General features: G+C 41.2%; 1 protein-coding gene across 3 annotated transcripts in view; it reads right to left on the reverse strand.

Moving 5' to 3' along the window:
- FARS2 (phenylalanyl-tRNA synthetase 2, mitochondrial) overlaps nucleotides 1–19635 on the reverse strand; it is a 605344-nt gene that overhangs the window by 205041 nt on the left and 380668 nt on the right. For all 3 annotated transcript variants that reach the window (XM_075554131.1, XM_075554130.1, XM_075554129.1), the window contains one exon: nucleotides 333–484. In XM_075554131.1, the coding sequence (XP_075410246.1) occupies nucleotides 333–484 (152 nt within the window). The remainder of the gene's footprint in view (nucleotides 1–332; nucleotides 485–19635) is intronic.

A 19635-nucleotide genomic window follows, 5' to 3' on the forward strand; every position in this document is an offset into this window, starting at 1 on the left:
TTCTCCACAAACAGCTCTCTGCCTCATCTGTACTGGAATGCGATATGACCATAAACCAGCTCCATAAACAATACTGTATAACTCCTAGGTCTTTAAAACATTCTGTCTTTACTGATGCAGGAAAGATGGAAAGTGTGTTTTGGAAAGATTTTCAGAAAGAAAGGATATATAAAAAGCTTTTTGTTTTCTGTTAAATTCAGAAGCCATTTTGCTTTACAAGCAAGTAGCACGCAAATTTTTTTTTCACATTTCTTCCCCCCACACACATTTCTTATATGTCATTTGTCATGTAGAGACAGTAAAGATGAAAGTCAGAAGACTTTTTTACTTACTTTGGATGCTCAAACTTGTCTATAAGATCAACCTTTTCTACCAAGTCTCCTCCAATGGTTCGGACTAAGTCATAGAAATCATTCTCCATGTAATTCTCAGAGGGCAACCAGAATGAAATGTCATTGATCAAAGCAGGATATTTGCTAAGAGGCTAAAAAAAAAAAGAGAGAACAAAAATAAGATTGATTTGTTAGTCAGATAGGAACATTTATATTTTTCATGAAAAGTTTTTCTTGGCTAATTAGGAAAAATCTGGTAAAACATTTAAGCAATTAAGTTTTCAGGGACAAAATGAACTTAAAAAAGACAAATCAATGATTAGAATTAGCAAATTATATTATGAATATTACAGTACATCACATTTATGTACAACGTAAATATACTTAAATTTATATCCTTGATAATTTTCAGCCAAGTATAAAACAATTTGAATTGATTATATTTCAGGTTTTCCCATTCAAGCATTAGAGGGGAAAAATTAAAATTTAATTATCAAGTGATTTATTATCTTCCTGTGCTATATCCAGGAAGCTACTTTAATAAGAGCAAGAAACAGGGACTTATCAAACTTTATATTCCAATTACTAATGTCACTATTTGCTAATATTTCTAATTATGAAAATAAAGTACTGGCTGATGAAGATGTAAATTAGGGAGTTATTTTTCAAATTATGCCTTTAAAGATGAAATAAACAAACAACAAAAAGTAGCCATTTTCCCTATCTTATTTCATTTTATTCCAAGTTTATCAGAGGCAGGGGTTTAACATTACACTGGACAGGCATGTCGTATCAAACAGTGTTATAAGTTAATACATTTGCTTCCACGGCTTAAACATATGTGTGTTTATGTGTTATGAAATACATATTTGCATGCACAGGAACCACCTGGGGATCTTATTTAAAATGTAGATGCTGTTTAGTCTATCTGGGGTGGAAATGCAAATTCTCAGCATGGCACTGAAGCAGTTCAAAGACCCGGTTTCATTATATAAGTGTGAAATCTTACAGGAATAACTGCTAAAGATATATACTTGTTAGAAAGGCAAATTTATAAATTGCTTTATGCCTGGTATTACTATAAACCTTTTGGTGAGTCACTAATCAGAAAAAAGAATAAAACTTTAAAAAGGGAAAAATCTCAGAAGAACCAAAGTACTCAAGTATAAATGATGATTGAACTTGAAATATTAATGTACTTGTCAAATATCCCCAGCAGTTTAAAACACGCATTTCAAATATGAATACCATCCAGGTGTTCTTCAAAATACCATTGCTCTTGGAAAACACCTGGGTTTTCTCTCCTAAAGGAATGTTCTATTCCTGCGATCAACACAATGGGTTAAAATGTAAAGGTCAACCATTCTATCTGTCAATTTGTCCTTCTGTGACTTATTTGCATTTTGCTACCATACTGGAAGCTATGCCACGGTATGTCACATCGCGGTAAGGTCAGTGAGGGTGGACAGGTTTCAGCTGAGCATCCCTACCAAGAAAGACTAACAAGAAGGGCCTGGTGATCTTCTGAAAACTAACCAATGAAAACCTGATGGTCTCCCAGCAGACGACTGTCCCGCAGAGTGCTGGAAGAGGGGCCTCTGAGGTTGGAAGGCACTCAGCCGTCACTACAATGGACTTGATCATACCAAGGGTCATGAAGATGGCACAGAACCAGCAATGTTCTCCTCTGTTGTATATGAGCTCACCATATGTTGGAATTGTTTTCACAGTGACTAACAAGAATAACGTGAGATGGGGGAAATTATTTAACAAATATTTAAAAAAAATTTATAATGAATTAGGTGTAGACACAGAACAAATCACTCAAGTTGTCAGATGATCCAATAAGCAAGGTAAGCACTGCTTTGACCTGTGCTTACTAACTAATCTGTGGTGAACAATTTTACAACTTTTTCCACATCAAAGATTTTGCTTCTAGATACGGCTGGCAACTGCCTCTCAAACCCACAGCACATTCCGAAAGAATCAAAGCCGTTTTTCTCATTTACAGTCCTGGAGAGGAAGAATATCCAGCAAGCAAAGTAAGCACAGCCTTTCTTGTGCTTACTTTTTAATCTGCAGTGAATGGTTTCACATGTTTTTCACCACGTCAATGATATTCAGCAAGCATAAGTAATCCTGTGCTTACTTTGCTTACTGTGTAGTCTGCCCCTGAAGCAGTCCATAAACAACAGCCAATGAGATAATTCGGTCAGCCACATGTGTGTATCTCCCAAGTTATAGATCTCTCCCTGATACAGGAGAAAAACAACAGGCCAACTTCTTAGAACAATTTTTAAATCATTTTATTAGGGGCTCATACAACTCTTTTTACAATCTGTACATACATCATTTGTGTCCAGCACATTTGTACACATGTTGCCATCATCATTCTCAAAACACCCACTCTCCACCTGAGCCCCTGGCATCAGCTCCTCATTTTTTCCTCCCTCTCCACTTCCCCCTCCCCCCGAACCCTTGATAATTTATAAATAATTATTATGTTATCATATCTTACACCATCCGACGTCTTCATCACCCAGTTCTCCACTGTCCGTCCTCCAGGGAGGAGGTTACATGTAGACCTTGTCATCTGTTTCCCACTTCTCCCTCACCCTCCCTCCACCTTCCTGATATTGCCACTCTCACCTCTGTTCCTGAGGGGCTCATCTGTCCTGGATTCCCCATATTTCCAGTTCCTATCCGTGCCAGTGTACACCTCCCGGTTCAGCCGGTTATGTGAGGTAGAATTGGGATCATGATAGTGGGAGGAGGAAGCATTCAAGAACTATAGGAAAATTGTAATGTTTCATCATTGCTACACTACACTCTGGTTCATCACCTCCCCACAGCCCTTCTGCAAGGGGATGTCCAATTTCCCACAGATGGGCCCTGGGTCCCCACTCTGCACTCCCCCTCATTCACAATGCTATGATTTTTTTTTGTCTTTGCTGCCTGATACCTGATAACTTCGATGTCTTGTCATCTCACATGCTGGTGTGCATTTTCCATGTGGGCTTTGTTGTTTATCTTCCCTTGTTTATCTTCCAGCCTATGGGACCCCAGATTCTATATATTTTGACAACTGGGCATCATCACCACACTTGCTCATGCACCTGCTTTGTCTTCAGCATTTGTGTCGGGGTAGGCTGGTGTGCTTCTTCCTTGTGGGCTTTGTTGTTTCTTAGTTAGATGGCTGCATGAATGTCTTCAAGCCTTTAAGACCCCTGATGCTATATCATTTGATAGCTAGGCACCATCAGCTTTATTCACAACTTTTGCTTATGCACCCACCTTGTCTTCAGTGATTTCGTCGGGACAGGTTGGTGTGCTTCCTTCATGTGGGTTTTGCTGTCTCTCAGCTAGATGGCTGCTTGTTTATCTTCAGGTCTTTAAGACTTCAGGTGTTATGTCTTTTGGTAGCTGGGCACTATCAGCTCTTCACCACATTTGCTTGTGCATCCATTGACTTTAGGTGCTATATCTTTTGGTAGTTGGGCACCATCAGCTTTCTTCACCAAATTTTCCTGTGCACCCATTGTCATCTGTGATCGTGCCAGGCAGGTGAACATCTCAGACTACTGAATTGTTAGAACAAAGTGTTCTTGTGCTGAGGGAGTACTTGAGCAGGGGCCCACTGTCCATCTGTTTCCTTAATACTAAACCTATAAATATATGTACATAGATCTATTCCCCCCTCGTCGTATATAAATGTATTTACATCTTTATATGTCTGTATTTATGTCCCTATGACTACCCTTTGCCTCCTAGTTCTTTCCTCTGTTTCTTTGTATTTTCCTCTTGTCCCACTCTCATGTTCTACCTTCATTTGGGTTTTAGGAATTCCTCTCAGTTACACTGCCCTTGATCCAGCCCTGCCAGACCTCCTATACCCTCCTTGAGACTGATTTTGGATCACTTGTTATCCCCTTGTCCCTGGGCTTGTTAAACCCCTCTTACTTCCCCCCGCCACCCTACCCCCACGTTCCCCCGGAACTGTCATCCTGTTTCTTAGAACAATTTTTTAAATCTACAAAACCCCCTCACTGTCATCAAATAGCTTCCTACTCATAGAGACAGAGTAGAATTGACCCTTTCAGTTTCCGAGCCTGTCTGTCAGGAGTAGTCTGTCTCATCTTTTTGACCTGGAGCATCTGGTAGATTTGAACCTTGGCTGGCTGATCTTGCAGTTAGGAGCGCAGAGCGTAAAACCAATGCACTACCTATGAGAAATATAGTTTTAAAGTCCAAAGAGTTGAAAAAAAAACCCCACAAACAAATGACCATATTGCAAAGGTAGTTCACTTGAAAGAACGGTAACACATTTGAAATAGGTTTTCCTAATAAAAACAATTAAAAAAATAAAATAATAAGAAAAAAAGAAGTACCGTATATACTTGAATATAAGCCAACCCGAGTATAAGCTGAGGCACCTAATTATTATCTGGGAAACCAGAAAAACTGATTGACTCGAGTATAAGCCTAGGGTGGAAAATGCAGAAGCTATTGGTGAGTTTCAATAAGCAAAACAAATGAAAATAAAATGATTAAAAATTGAGACATCAGTGGGGTAATTTATTTAAATATTTATTTTAAATGAAAAACATAAAGGGACAAGTCATTTAACATTAGTAAACCAACACAGTAAGTTGAAAATAGGTTCAACAAAAAATAAGGTATCAACAATGATACCTTAACAGTACTATTCCCTGAGCTCAATCAGCAACTAAGCTAAAATGTACAGAGTTAAAATCCTTCAAAACTGATTCCTCATCATCATCCGTACCCCAATGCAGAGCTTCAGCTGGTGTGAGGTCATCATAGACGCTTTCCTCACTGAGATCACCGTCATCATCATCACTGCTGTCATTTCTGGAAGGCATATCGCACCATGTCTTCTGGAATGTCTTCCCATGCATCTTAAACCCACTTTGCTATTAACTCTATGCCAGGCTTCATGAGATTTCCTCCTTTTGTTAGTTGAGCTTGACCAGACGACATCCATTCATGCCACATCCTTCCCACATGTCTTTAAAAGGCTGCAGTACAGATGTAAGCCCACCTGGAATAATGGCTAAAGTAACTTTACTAGATTTTGTCAATTTTTTTTATGTCATCTGATAAGTGGGCTCTGAACATATCACAAACAAGTAACGATGGCTTTTTCTTTAAGGCTGCTCCTGGTTGTCGGTTCCAAATTTCTTCCAGCCATTTTTGTTGTTCTGTCTTCATCCATCCAGCCTTTAACATGTGCATGCACAGTAATTGTTGGTGGGAAATTTTTTTTTTAGGCAAAGTCTTTCTTTTAAAAATAATGACAGGACGCAGCTTAGTTCCACTAGCCAAACATGACAGAACAACTGTAATGTGTTTTTTTTTTCATTTCCTATGGTTTTGAGAAAAATGGTTTTTTCTCCTAAATTTGCCAGTTCTGTTGCTTGGAAGATCAACAGTCATGGCAGTTTCATCCATATTCCTAATATCTGCCAGGTCATAATTATAAATCCTTCTTTGTTTTATAATAAATGACTTGAATGATGTAATTTTTTCTTCAAGATCTTGTGGCAATTTCTGGGAAATCTTTGTTCTTTGTCTCAAACTTAGGTCAAACCTATTCATGAAGCGGTACACCATCCTGTGACGCTGCAAAATTTTCAATACCTGGTGCTTTATATTTGTCATCCTTAGCCATTTGTAGAGCACATATGCAGATTCCCATGCGTGTTATGCAGTAACTATTTTGATGACACTCCATAACCCATTTATGCAATTCACTCTCTAGAGTCCCATAAAAAGACATTAAACCATGATGAGCTTTTTTAGCTTCTGGAATCTGTTCCAAGTCAGCCTTCATGTTCCGCCACTCCCTCACTTGCTTTTCATCAACATAGAATTCCCTACTTGCAATACTGTTATTGCTCTCTTCTGCTCTTGCCACAACCTTCATTTTGAAACCAGCCTCATATGACTGGCGTTTTTGTTTTGGTTCAAGAGTATCCATTTCTAATAGGATAAAAAAACAAGACTTTGAAAAAGAACTTTCATGGCAATGTCCCCCCACCCCACCCCACGCGTGGTGTTAGCAGGGAGGAGGTGGGGAGAGTCCGTGCGGGCGGGAGATTCAGGATGTGAATTAACACAGAGACCAGAGGGGAGAGATGGAGCGCAGCCACAGACACATCTTTAGCAGTTCAGCTGCCGGCGTAAGTGAATCACTAAGGGTGCTTCTGGGAATTGGAGCCATCCACATCACAAGACGACTCTGATGGTTAGATGTGAGTAAGCAAACCAAACCCCATCTTACAAACGCTATCAGCAGAATTCTTCAACTATGAAGAGTCATCACAGTTACCACATACATTATTTGGAATCATCAGAAGCCATATTTGATTCTAGAGTCTTCTATGTGGCTGTTGTGTGACTTTGAGTAAGTCATTTGAGACATCTGAATCTCAATATTCTTATCTGTAAAATAGTGGTAATATAGCCTAGCAATAATATAAGCCTGAGATCCTGTATAGAATTACAGATGAAGAATGGAGAGATTATACTTCTTAATTGTATTGTTTAAAACAGCCTTTCTGAAATCTTATCTGCTTCATTTTATTGATCCATCAGTTTCCGATAAAAAAATAATAAAATTCCCACAATTTTTGTGATCTTATACATGTTTCCCAATAATTCTAGCAGTGATGCTTCATATATTTTAAGCTATATAGTTAGACATATTAAAAGTTTAAGATGGTCACATCTTCTTGGTGGGATTTTCCTTTTTGCATTATTAATGTCACTGTAATATCTATTAAGGCCAAAGCTTTAAATTAGAACTTGTTATGTCAGCTTTCTTTTCATTAGCATTTCCTTGGTACACATATATTTTTATATCTTTAATTTCAAAATTTCTATGTTGTTGTTTGAGAGGGCTTTTTCTTAGAAAAGTGAAATTACATATAAAATTCAATAGCTCTGACTTTTAATAGGTCAGTTTGATCAATTTACATTTATTGTGCTGACTTACCCTTACAATTTAAAAAAATTGTGGTAAATATAAATATGTATAACAAAACATTTGCCATTTCAACTTTTTAATCACTTGCATTTTCTGCTAACCAGTCTTTTTGTTGTCATAGATCTTTTCCTATACCGCCTTCTGTTAAATTGATGATGTTTTATATATTCTAATATTATTCCCTGTTGAATTTAGAAAGTACAAGTTGTACTATTTTTATGAAAAAATATATTTATGTATAAAGTCCTTGTGTCTTGAAAAATGTTTGAAAATCTTCTGTTACTTAGCATCTCAATTTAGTTCTTAAACAGGGCAGGAAACTTAGCTTTATTTAACAGCTTCTGTCCTTAATTATAGAACTTCCTCATTAGTGTTGCCAGGGCTTAATATGACCTAAAAGAAAAGAAAACAGCACACATAAAGCATGACGTTGTTTAAATCAACAGCTAACTTTTAGGTAAAATTTTTAATTCTCTATTTGTTCCTTGATTTCAATCACTTTTGGGGGGATACTCCGCCAGTCATAGAGTTCCTACATATTCTTTTGTTCTCTTGACTTGGACAATAATGATGATGTCTTCCTGGTGGGCAAAGACTAGGCAGGTTTGCTAACAGCCACTTTTAAAGATTGGAGAGAAAACAACCAATCAACCCCCCAACGTGCATTGGAAGAAAATGAGAGGTTTCTAGCGTAGAGCAGCATTCTCTTGAACAAGCTTCATGACTCCTCTGTAATTTTAAAGTCAGCACATTAAAGGTCTCTGTCTCTGCTCCAGGAGGGTCCTGTCATTCAGCCGGCGTCTATGAAACCATGGCTGTCTGCCTTATTCACTTTGAAGCAGGGAGCAAGGAAGAGAAGGGCAAGCGAGATTGCGGTCCTGGACACGTCTCAGTAGTTTTCACATGTGTTTTTGCAGAAATGTACCCTTTAAGAGTCAGTTATAGTTCTTCCGAAGAAAGTCCATAGGAGGTGACTCAGTACCTACATGTCTAAAACCTCTCACCCTTAATAATTTGGTGAGACAAAAATTGCAGGTTTACAGTTGTCTCCCCTCAGCAGGTTGAAATAATTTTCTAATATCTATTAGTAATGCTGACAGGTCTGCTGTCAATCATTGCCATTTCTTTGTCCGTAATGTCTTTGCTTCCTGACAGGTTTGATGATCTTCATCTTTATCCTCAAGGCTGTGTACTTTGACTTGGAGGAGGCCATGCACACCTTCGTCTGTACTGACTCAGCTCCACTCTCAGAGCAGGCTTGCAATCAGAGAAGCCATGCCTTGCTCCATTTTGAAACATTCTAGCCACAATTCTCTGCCATCGCTTCCTTCGTCTTCTGAGGCTGCTATAGTACCTGTTTTTGAGGGGTTTGTTTTGTTTTTTTAATTGAGCGTCTACATCTTTTATCTGCTCCTTTTTTAGCTTTTGACCTTTGTTGGTTTGTGCCTCATACTGGGTGAAGTCTTCTTATTTACTAATTCTCCCTTCAACTGGGTCGATTCTAATTTGCTCCCCTGTCTCTTTATTGCAGAGTCCCCACGACTCATTTACAAGCGTTCTCAATTTTTGTCATATCCATTTACACATCTGTGTTAGCCTGGGTTGACTAGAGAAACAAATCCATTGACACTCATATAGGTAAGAGACAGCTTGCTATCAACATCCCAGCCCAGTCCAGATTAAGTCCATAAGTCTGACATTAGCCCATATGTCTGATACTAGTCTATAAATTCTCCTACAGATTCATGTAGCACATTCAATAATGCCAAATGCAGGAAGATCACAGGCCGGTGGGTGGAAAGTCCTGTGGATCCAATGACAGTGGACATATCTCCAGGGCTATGGCTGCCATCAGTGTGGCTCCATGTGGCTTGCCAAAAGAATTGTGAAGCAGAGAGAGAGGGTGTCCCGCCTCCAGGGAGGAAGTGGGGAAGTCCCAGAACCCTCATGAGAAGGCCACGCCCAGAATGAGGGATCACCAGGTTGTGGCCTGATTGATAGGTTAGACTCCATCTCTTTACTCTATTTATCAAATTGACATGAAATTATGTAACTGTCCCGTCTTTTCTCTCTGCCTCTGCAGAGAGAATTTGTTCTTTCATTCTTTCTTTCTTTATGTTCTCATTAAAACATTTCCTCCAAGTGAATAAGCAAATGTGAAGAAAGCTGATGGTGCCCGGCTATCAAAAGATATAGCATCTGGGGTCTTAAAGGCTTGAAGATAAACAAGCGGCCATCTAGCTCAGAAGCAACAAAGCCCACATGGAAGAACACACCAGCCTGTGTGATCACGAGGTTCCAAAGGGATCAGTTATCAGGCATCAAAGAACAAAAAATCATATCATTAGGTGCACACCTCCATGATAGGATCGCTGAAGACAAATGGGTGCATAAGCAAATGTGGTGAAGAAAGCTGATGGTGCCTGGCTATCAAAAGAGATAGTGTCTGGGGTCTTAAAGGCAAACAAGCGGCCATCTAGCTCAGAAGCAACAAAGCCCACATGGAAGAAGCACACCAGCCTGTGCGATCACAAGGTGTTGAAGGGATCAGGTATAAGGCATCATCAGAACAAATAAATCTTACCATAGTGAATGAAGGGGGAAGAGCAGAGTAGAGACCCAAAGCCCATTTGTTGGCCACTGGAAATTCCCTTGCAGAGGGGTCTAGGGGAGGAAATGAGTCAGTCAGGGTGCGATGTAGCACCAATGAAGAATAGAACTTTCATCTAGTTCCTAAATGGCTCCCCCTCCCCACTATCATGATCCAAATTCTACCTTGCAAGTCTGGATAGAGCAGAGGATGTACACTGGTGCAGATAGGAGCTGGAGGCACAGGGAATCCAGGGCGGATTATACTTTCAGGACCAGGGGTGTGAGTGGCGATACTGGGAGGGTAGAGGGAGAGTGGGTTGGAAAGAGGGAAGTGATTATAAGAATCTACAAGTGACCTCCTCCCTGGGGGATGGAGAACAGAAAAGGGGGTGAAGGGAGACATTGGACAGGGCAATATATGACATAATAATAATTTATAAATTATCAAGGGTTCATGAGGGAGGGGGGGCGGAGAGGGAGGGGAAAAATAAGAGGACCTGATGCCAAGGGCTTAAGTGGAGAGCAAATGTTTGAAAGTGGTGAGGACAATGAATGTACAGATATGCTTTACACAATTGATGTATGTATGGATTGTGATAAGAGTTGTATGAGCCCCTAATAAAACATTTTTAAAAACGTCCTCCAATGGTTCCTTTGAAGGCATGATGCATTTTCTTTTGGACTGGTTATTGATTTTGCTTTCATCACCCAAAACTCTACTGCTATGGAGTTGAGTCAAACTGAAAGTGACCCTACATACAGATAGGAACTGGAAACACAGGGAATCCAGGGCGGATGGATCCCTTCAGGTCCAGAGCTGAGAGTGGTGATACCGGGAAGGTGGAGGGAAGGTGGGGTGGAAAGGTGGAACCAATTACAGGGATCTATACATAACCTCCTCCTTGGGGGATGCACAACAGAAAATTGGTTGAAGGGAGACGTCAGGACAGTGTAAGAAATGACAAAATAATAATTTATAAATTATCAAGGGTTCATGAGGGAGAGAGGAGTGGGGAGGGAGGGGGGAAAATGAGAAGCTGATGCCAAGGGCTTAAGTGAAGAGCAAATGTTTTGAGAATGATGAGGGCAACAAATGTACAAATGTGCTTTACACAATTGATATATGCATGGATTGTGATAAGAGTTGTATGAGCCCCCAACAAAATTATTTTTAAAAAGTGACCCTTCATAGGGCTGTTGAGACTATAAATATTTACAGGAGCAGAAAGCATCATCTTTGTGCCCTGGAGTGGCTGGTGAGTTTGAACTCTGGTCTGGTGGTTAGCAATCCAACAGTGCCAGCAGGGCTTCCTTAATCTTCAGTGAATATCACTTCTGATTGTCGATTTGGTTGGTTGCTACTCGAAGGTCACAGTTCTTCACTGTGGCCTGGGAGTTGGGAATGTAGACCCATGGTGATTAGGAGATAGAGACATCTCAATCGGTTAGGACAGTGCCCCCACTGCTCTACCAGGCCTGGGAGGCACTGAATTGAGCCAGGGAGGGCTGCAAAAGCAGATACGTAAGCCTCTATACTGGATTATGGGGTTTAGTACAAAAAAATTTAATTTCCAGGGGGGCGCTGAGTAATTGTTTTTCTGCAAATGGGATGGTAGGCTAAATAAGCTTGGAAATTTACAGGTCAGAGGCTTATTGAGGTTCCTTGGGTCTAACTCTATTTTAAAATCAAGCTGACAGCATAGTCTGGGTTCATGCCCAGTCGTGATATTGTTTCCAACCACTGAGGTCAGGGGGGTGGGGTGGATGCTCACTCAGTATCTGAAGTGGAGGCCACAATGCAGTCTTCCTTTCTTCCTAGGATCAAGGCTTCATGCTAGCTAGTGGTGGCAGTCATTACCAGTATCATTACCATGATCATTAGCCACCTCTCTAGAATACGGAAGCTCTGCCCCATATTTTCAAGTAGAGTGTACTGTACTCAGGACCAGCATACTATGGGGGTTCTCTTAGCCACCAAGATCCACCTCTGGTTTCTCTGTGGTCAGGGTGACGGAACCCAGCAGTGTCTTCAGTTTCGTTCACTGTTTGTGCTCTTGTTTGTATGGTTCTTTTCCATAGAGAAAGCGATATGCTATGCTTTTGCTGTGTGTGTGTGGGGGGGGGGGCGGGTGATTATAGCAAGGGGTATGGCTTTGACTTTTGCACTTTCTCTTCTGAATCATTTATCAGGGAGAGCACAACTTATGAAGCAATGCCGGCTTGACAAACACAAGCCGTGGGACAACTGGTTCTGAGAAGCCAACCGCAGGCTGTGGTCAAGAGGTTTTATATTCTGCCACTCTTTTCTTTCTTTTTTAAAAAAAAATGTTTAATGTTTATTTTATTTTTTAAAAAAAATTTTATTCGGGGCTCATACAACTCTTAACACAATCCATACACACATACATTGTGTCAAACACATTTGTACACTGGTTACCCTCATCATTCTCAAAACATTTGCTTTCTACTTAAGCCCTTGGTATTTTTAAAAAACATTTTATTAGGGGCTCATACAACTCTTATCACAATCCATACTTATACCTACATCAATTGTGTAAAGCACATCTGAACATTCTTTGCCCTCATCATTTTCAAAGCATTTGCTCTCCACTTAAGACCCTTGCATCAATTCCTCTTTTTTCCCCTTCCCTCCCCGCTCCCCCTCCCTTATGTGCCCTCGATAATTTAGAAATTATTATTTTGTCATATCTTGCCCTGTTCGTCTGCCATTCTTTTCTGTGGAGGAAGTTCCTAAGTCATGCAATGATTAATGTGTCTGGCTGCTAAACAAAAGGGCGAGGATACAAGGTCCACCCATCGGTGCCTACAAAGAAAGACCTGGCAATCTACCTCCAAAAAATCCGGTACTAAATACCCTATGAAACATAGTTCTTCTCTGGCATATATGGGTAACGCTACATTAAAGCTGACTTGACAACAATTGGGTTTAATGGGAACACAGTTAGATAGGTGCTCATAATGTAGTTATGAATGATAAGCTTGCTGCCACAATTGGGGTGGGGAACCATCCTGAAAGTGTCATTTGTGTTTATCAGTACTACTCCATCCTTCCTGGATTCCTGCTGCCATGTACATCCACGTGCAAATGCCTCCCTCTAACTCCCCAGGTTAAAACCCTCAAAAGCTACCTTGTAACCTTTCTAGACAAGATCCAGTTTCTTGAGCCCTCTGAACTTCTTCATCAATAATCTCAAGGTCAGTAACCGTACACTGCCAGTTGGCAACATGCACAAACCAGAACATCAGCACCTGTATTCCCATGTGGTGTTTCATTACATCAAAAATGTCCTCTTAAATTAAATTCCATTCTCTTTTCATTGTCACTTTGTTGGATAAATAGATTATTATCCACCCTCCATGATACATGTTTTTCCAACTAGGCAATCTATAAAGTCAATCTCTGGACATGCTGCCTTTAAGCTGAGTTATTCTGATATTGTTGTTGTTATTGTTCAAGGATTATTGTGACAGGAAGGCAATCAAACAGGGGAAAGACTGATCCCTCCTCTAATCCTCCACAGAGTCCTGAAGTTGTCAAGGTGACTTTCAGTCGGCTTCTACCCACAGTCAAGTTTAATCAAGGGATTACTGGGGACCCCAGCAGTCATTGTTTCCCTCACTGGACCAGAATAGGCATGCTCTTCATTTTTATTGTAGTGACATTGTTAATAGCTATTGCACTTGTGGGGATGCTTACTGCATAAGCTCGCTGTGTGTCCACCACAGTCCTCAATTGTTGTTAGAGGCTATTGAGCGGCCTGATGCACAGTGGACCAAAATGCTCTCATTTCTTGTACCTTTCCCATGATCAAATGCAGAAAGGGCTATTTGCAAAGGACTCTCATTGGTTGATTTTTGGAAGTAGATTGCCAGGCCTCTCTTCCTCATTCATCTTAGGCTGGAAACTGCTGAAACCTATTCAATAACAAAAGCAACATGCAAGCTTCCACCGACAAATGGGTCAGATCTCAAACCTGGACCTGCTGCGTGGAAGGTAAGGTGAGAATTCTTCCAGTGAACCACAACTATCTTCAACCTCACCTCGGGTAGCCTTGATTCCTCTTCCCATTGCACAGATGAATAAAATGAGGCCAGCAGGTTTTAAGTAATTTGCCCAGACCAAATAGTGTGAGGCAGAGTCAAGGTCTGAATGCAGGTCTACTAAAAGAAAGGCTTTTTTTTTTCAACCCTAGGTTATAATGCCCCCAATTGGAAACTAAGAGCTCATATAAAACAATTTCATCACTAGTACTGTTCCCAGAAGTAGCTCATTCCACTTCATTAACAATTATGTAAATAATACCAAACCTAGCATTTTATCCCTGTGGGGTCTTCATGACATTTCCTTTTCAAATGATTCACTTATCTTTTCCATTAATTATCGTGATTCACAAGCACTGGCTGTTGGTTAGAGTCCATCTGATTGCGTTCTTATCTAAATTAACTTATTTGGGCTTCCCTATGAAAACAGGATGCATTATTAATTGCTTTGCTCCCCGTCCTAATATTTTACAGACTTTACTTTTTTGTTGCTAGGTATTGTCAACTCAGTGCTGGCTTCTAGCGACCCTGTGCAGAACAGAAGGAAACACTGCCTGGTCCTGCATCATCCTCACAGTCATTGCTGGTTTGAGCCCATTGTTGCAGCAATGTGCCAACCCATCTTATTGAGGTCTCTCTCTGTTTTTACTGGCCCTGCTTTACCTTATTCTACTTCCATATTGAGGCGATGCCAACTTATAGCAGCCCTATAAGACAGGGTAGAACTGCCCCAACAGGCTTCCAAGACTAACTCTGTATGAGAATATGAAAATCCCGCCTTTCTCCTATGGAGCAAGCAGCTGTTGGTTTCGAACTGCTGATCTTGTAGTTAGAAGCCCACTGAGTAACCAATATGCCACCAGGGTGCCTTAGTTCCATATGGTCATTGTGTAATAAAAATGCTTATCATAACTAGAAGATGCACATTTATTAACTGGGGCGACGGGACAGGCAATGTACAGAAAGGAGGAGTTCCAGAACCAAACGGATCCCAGCGATGGAAGACACTGGGAAGAGAAAAAAATGCAAAAAGGGGAAATACTATTACATGCCCTCCTTTCCTAACAGTAATAACAGTAATCTGAGTGGATACATAGATAAGTGCTCAAGTTGAACCAGGGTGGGAAGTCAAATGGGGCTAGCCCCACAAATCTATATATTTCACATAGATAGGTATTCATAATATCCATAATATCATATACATTACAGGGTGCAAAGCTATGACAACTTCTTAGCCATAGCCAACAATCTTGAAGGAATGAGTTTTGGGGTCTGGGGCCTCAGGATCCTGGTCTCAGAAAACACAGCAAGCAAACAAACAAACAATGACATCACATAGACCACAGTGTTCTATATTGAGCAATCATGAAAGTCTATATGGAGACTATTGGACTCTTCCTATCCAGAGTGAAGAACACCAAAGGCTCAAGGAAACAATCAGTCTGGAGAACTATGTGAAGCCTAGCTCCGACTCTGAAATGAATCACCTTAGGAAGATCCTGGATAGATAGATAGAATGGGAGAAAGATGTGTACCCTATCTCCAAATCATAAAAAAAAAACAAGCAAAGACTGGTGAAGCCACTGAGACCACGGTTCCTCGTCCTTCTTCACGTCTGGAAATGAACACTCACCCCCTTGAGTCAGTTTTCAGCCAAGGAGCAGATAGGCCTAGAAGGTGAACAATAATACAAAGAAAGTATCCACTCCCAACCTGCCTCAGCCGCGACCCTTTCATACAGGTCCTTAGGTTGTGGTGACCCCAACCATAATATTATGTTCATTGCTACTTCATCACTGTCATTTTGCTACTGTTATGAATCGGTGACCCCTGTGAAAGGTCGACCCCCAAAGGGGTCGCGACCCACAGGTTGAGAACTGCTGCCTTAGAAGACCAGCTATAGGAGTCACAAAGGGTGGCATTTATGCAGGGATACAGCTAAGAAGGTAGGAAGGGATGGAAAAAGCAAGGAAGGGAAATGGTAAACCCAGGGAGGAAGTGGAATGAACACTGTTACATTGTGGTGATTGCAATCATGTAATGAGCCAAAATATACATGAATTATTGAATGGAAAACCAATTTGCTCTGTAAACTGTCACCCAAATCATAATAAGAACTAAAAACACAAACAAACAAAAACATCAAATTTGACTAGCATGTCCGGTACATTACGAATTCGAGTTCTAGTTTTTGATACCATGTCTTACACCGGTATAAAATTTCTCACGTGTTGTTGTTATTCTTTGGTGGTTACTCCGTCTTAGTTTCACCAAGTGCCAGGAGCACGCTCTGATGGTCACAGGGAGGGAGAGTCAGTTACTCAGGTAACTTTCATTCTGCTACCTCACTGTGAAGTCACATGAATGCCCACCACATTCTAAAGCTTCTTCTAAAGTTTTAAGGAGGTCTCCCATCATATCAGTGTTTACTCTTTATCAATAGAATGTTGGTTCTGTCTGAAGATTCACATACAACAAAGTTTTTCCATAAAGAAGTAGTCTGGAATAATACCTTTGGAAACCTTGTGTTTAATTAATACCTATATCAGCATTTCCCACACTGGGCGACATTGGAACAATCTGGGGATGTCGGGTGGGGGAGGATGCAAAAGCAGATGTCTACACTTGATCCTGGATTATGGGTACAACAGTTTTTAACGGCCGCGATGGAGTGCTGAGCAATTTTTAAAATTTTTTCTGTAAAGTGAGTAAGTAGCCCAAGCAAGCTTGAGAACCCATGATCTACACTGTAATCCGGAATATCTTATGAATTCATTGAAGGCAGAAACAGAATTTCAAACATTTTTCTAATGCTCTTAAATTTACTTTAATGCTCTATACTTACTTATTTAAAACAAATCAACCACCACAAGGCATTTTCAAATAGCGGGTGGTGGTGGGGAGAAACTCTGCTACTCTATTGAGCCGGTATGAGTGCCCATCATGCATGGGAGCCCCATTCTCCATGGAAGCTCTGGAGAGGTGAAGTAGTAAGAATCCCAACCTTTAGTTCTGGTGGCATAGTAGGTTGCCAGTTGGGCTACTAACTGCAAGGTCAGCAGTTTGAAACCACTAGCTACTCTGAGGAAGAAAGATGAGACTTTGCTCCTGTAAAGATTAGAAAAAAATAATCTAATTGCCCACTTGAGAGGTGGGCAAAGGACCTGACCAGAAGGTTCACAGGGGCAGAAATCCAAATGGCCAACAAACATATGAGAATATGTTCCTGGTGGGCATATACCCAGAAGACGCAAGAAACAAACCAAGGCCAGACATCTGTGCTCCAATGTTCATTGCAGCACAGTTCACAACTGCAAGGAGTTGGAAGCAACCCAAATTTCTGTCAACTGATGATTGGATTAAAAAAAACTGTAGTATATACATACAATGGAGTATTAAGTATCAATAAAGAGTAATGATGAATATATGAAGCACATCGCTGCATGGGAAGAACTGGAGGAAACCATGCTAAGCGAAATAAGTCAAGCACAAAAGGACTAGTACAACATGAGTCTGCCGAGGTAAGCTTTTAGGGAAAAAAAATGCAAAAGGGGCATAGGGAAAAAGCTACTATATACAAACATTCCTAGTGTGAAGACCAGGTAATATGGCAGGGACCAGATCAAATACAGGGATACACATGGTAGACAACTAAAAAGGAGGTAGGGAAAGGAAAAAAAAAGGAATGGGTAGTAGGGGCACAGGGGCACAAACCCACCCAAGGGGAGGGTATTGTTTTTATCTCCACAGGGAAAGAGGGACCAGACTTCAACCCAGTGCTTCAAGATATGAATGCAACATGCCGGCATGGAGTAGGGAACCAGTGGAGAGGACTGGGGGGCTGGCCCCAATCCCAAATACTAAGTGGACACCGGCCCCTCCCCCCAGAAGAATTTATTTCAAAAGACAGTATTATTGAATCTGCAGCTCAGGGAGAGGGACATATCTGATAGGAGGCCACGGGTGCTGCTGAAGGAGGAGGAGGAAAGAGTGGAGCACAGCCTGGCCCACCAGGCCTTGAGGATGATGACCCCAATTAGAGCAGCCAGTCCACAGAGAGGACCACATGGCCAGCCCCACTATGAGACATGACGCCCCTCACTGACCATAGCTCTACAGGGGACAACACCGGAGACACAGTATAGGAATTGCATCTGATCTGATCCTGCCACATGAGGCAAAACACTAAAGGGGTGCAACAGAACAGCAAGGGCATGGAGCAGCGAGGTCCTCAGGGAATGCTAAAGGTGGACTTTGGGGCCAGGGCTTGTTGCCCCAACAGACTGGACTGGAAAACACTCCTAAAGGCCAACAAACGATCCTTGAAGCTATTCTTTCTTGTTGTGTTTTGCTTTGTTTTTGTCATTGGTTTGTTGTATATTGTTGCTTTGTTTTTCTCTGTCTTGTTTTTGTGCATGTTATTATCTCCAAAGGTCTGTCTAAATAAGATAGGCTGGATGAACAATCTGGAGGAGAAAACAACGGGACCTACAGTTCCTGGGGAACACTGGAGAGGGGGAGGTGGGGGGAAAGGTAGTGGTGTTAACAAACCCAGAGACAAGGGAACAACAAGTGATCCAAATTGGTGGTGAGGAGAGTCTGGGATGCCTGGTAGGGCATGATCAAGGATAATGTAACAAAGAGGAATTGATGAAATCCTGCTCGGGACTGAGCATGATAGTGGGACAGGAGGAAAGTCAAGGGAAATAGAGGAAAGAGCTAGGAGGCAAAGCATTTATAAAGGTCTAGATAAAGATATGTATATATGCAAATATATTTATATATGAGGATGGCAAAATAGATCTATGCGCATCTATTTATAGGTTTAGTATTAAGGTAGCAGAAGAACATTGGGCCTCCACTCAAGTACTCCCTCAATGCAAGAATACTTTCTTCTATTGAATTGGCTTTCTATGATGCTCACCTTCCCGACACAACCACTGAAGACAAAGCAGGTGAATAAGTAAATGTGAAGAATGTGAAGAAAGCTGATGGTGCCCAGTTATCAAAAGATATAGCATCTGGGGTCTTAAAGGCTTGAAGGTAAACAAGCAGCCATCTAGCTGAGAAGCAACAAAGCCCACATGGAAGAAGCACACCAGCCTGTGTAATTATGAGGTGCTGAAGGGATCAGGTATCAGGCACCAAAGAACAAAAAAAAATCCTATCATTGTGTGCTCACCTCCATGATAGGACCTCTGAAGCGAAATGGGTGCATATGCAAATGTGGCGGAGAAAGCTGATGGTGCCCGACTAGCAAAAGATATAGTGTCTGGGGTCTTAAAGGCTTGAAGGTAAAGAAGCAGTCATCTAGCTGAGAAGCAACAAAGCCCACATGGAAGAAGCACACCAGCCTGTGTAATCAAAAGGTGCTGAAAGGATCAGGTATCAGGCATCATCAAAACAAAACAAAAAATCTTACCATAGTGAATGAGGTGGGGAGTGCAGAATAGAGACCCAAAGCTCATTTGTAGGCCACTGGAGATCCCCTTGTAGAGGGGTCTCAGGGAGGAGTTGAGCCAGTCAGGGTGCGATGTAAAAATGATGAAATATACAACTTTCCTCTGGTTCCTAAATGCTCCCCACCCCCCCACCACCACTCTGCACTATCATGATCCCAACTGTACTTTGCAAGCCTGG

Source organism: Tenrec ecaudatus, chromosome 7, assembly GCF_050624435.1.
Source record: "Tenrec ecaudatus isolate mTenEca1 chromosome 7, mTenEca1.hap1, whole genome shotgun sequence".
NCBI classification, from domain to species: Eukaryota; Metazoa; Chordata; class Mammalia; order Afrosoricida; family Tenrecidae; genus Tenrec; species Tenrec ecaudatus.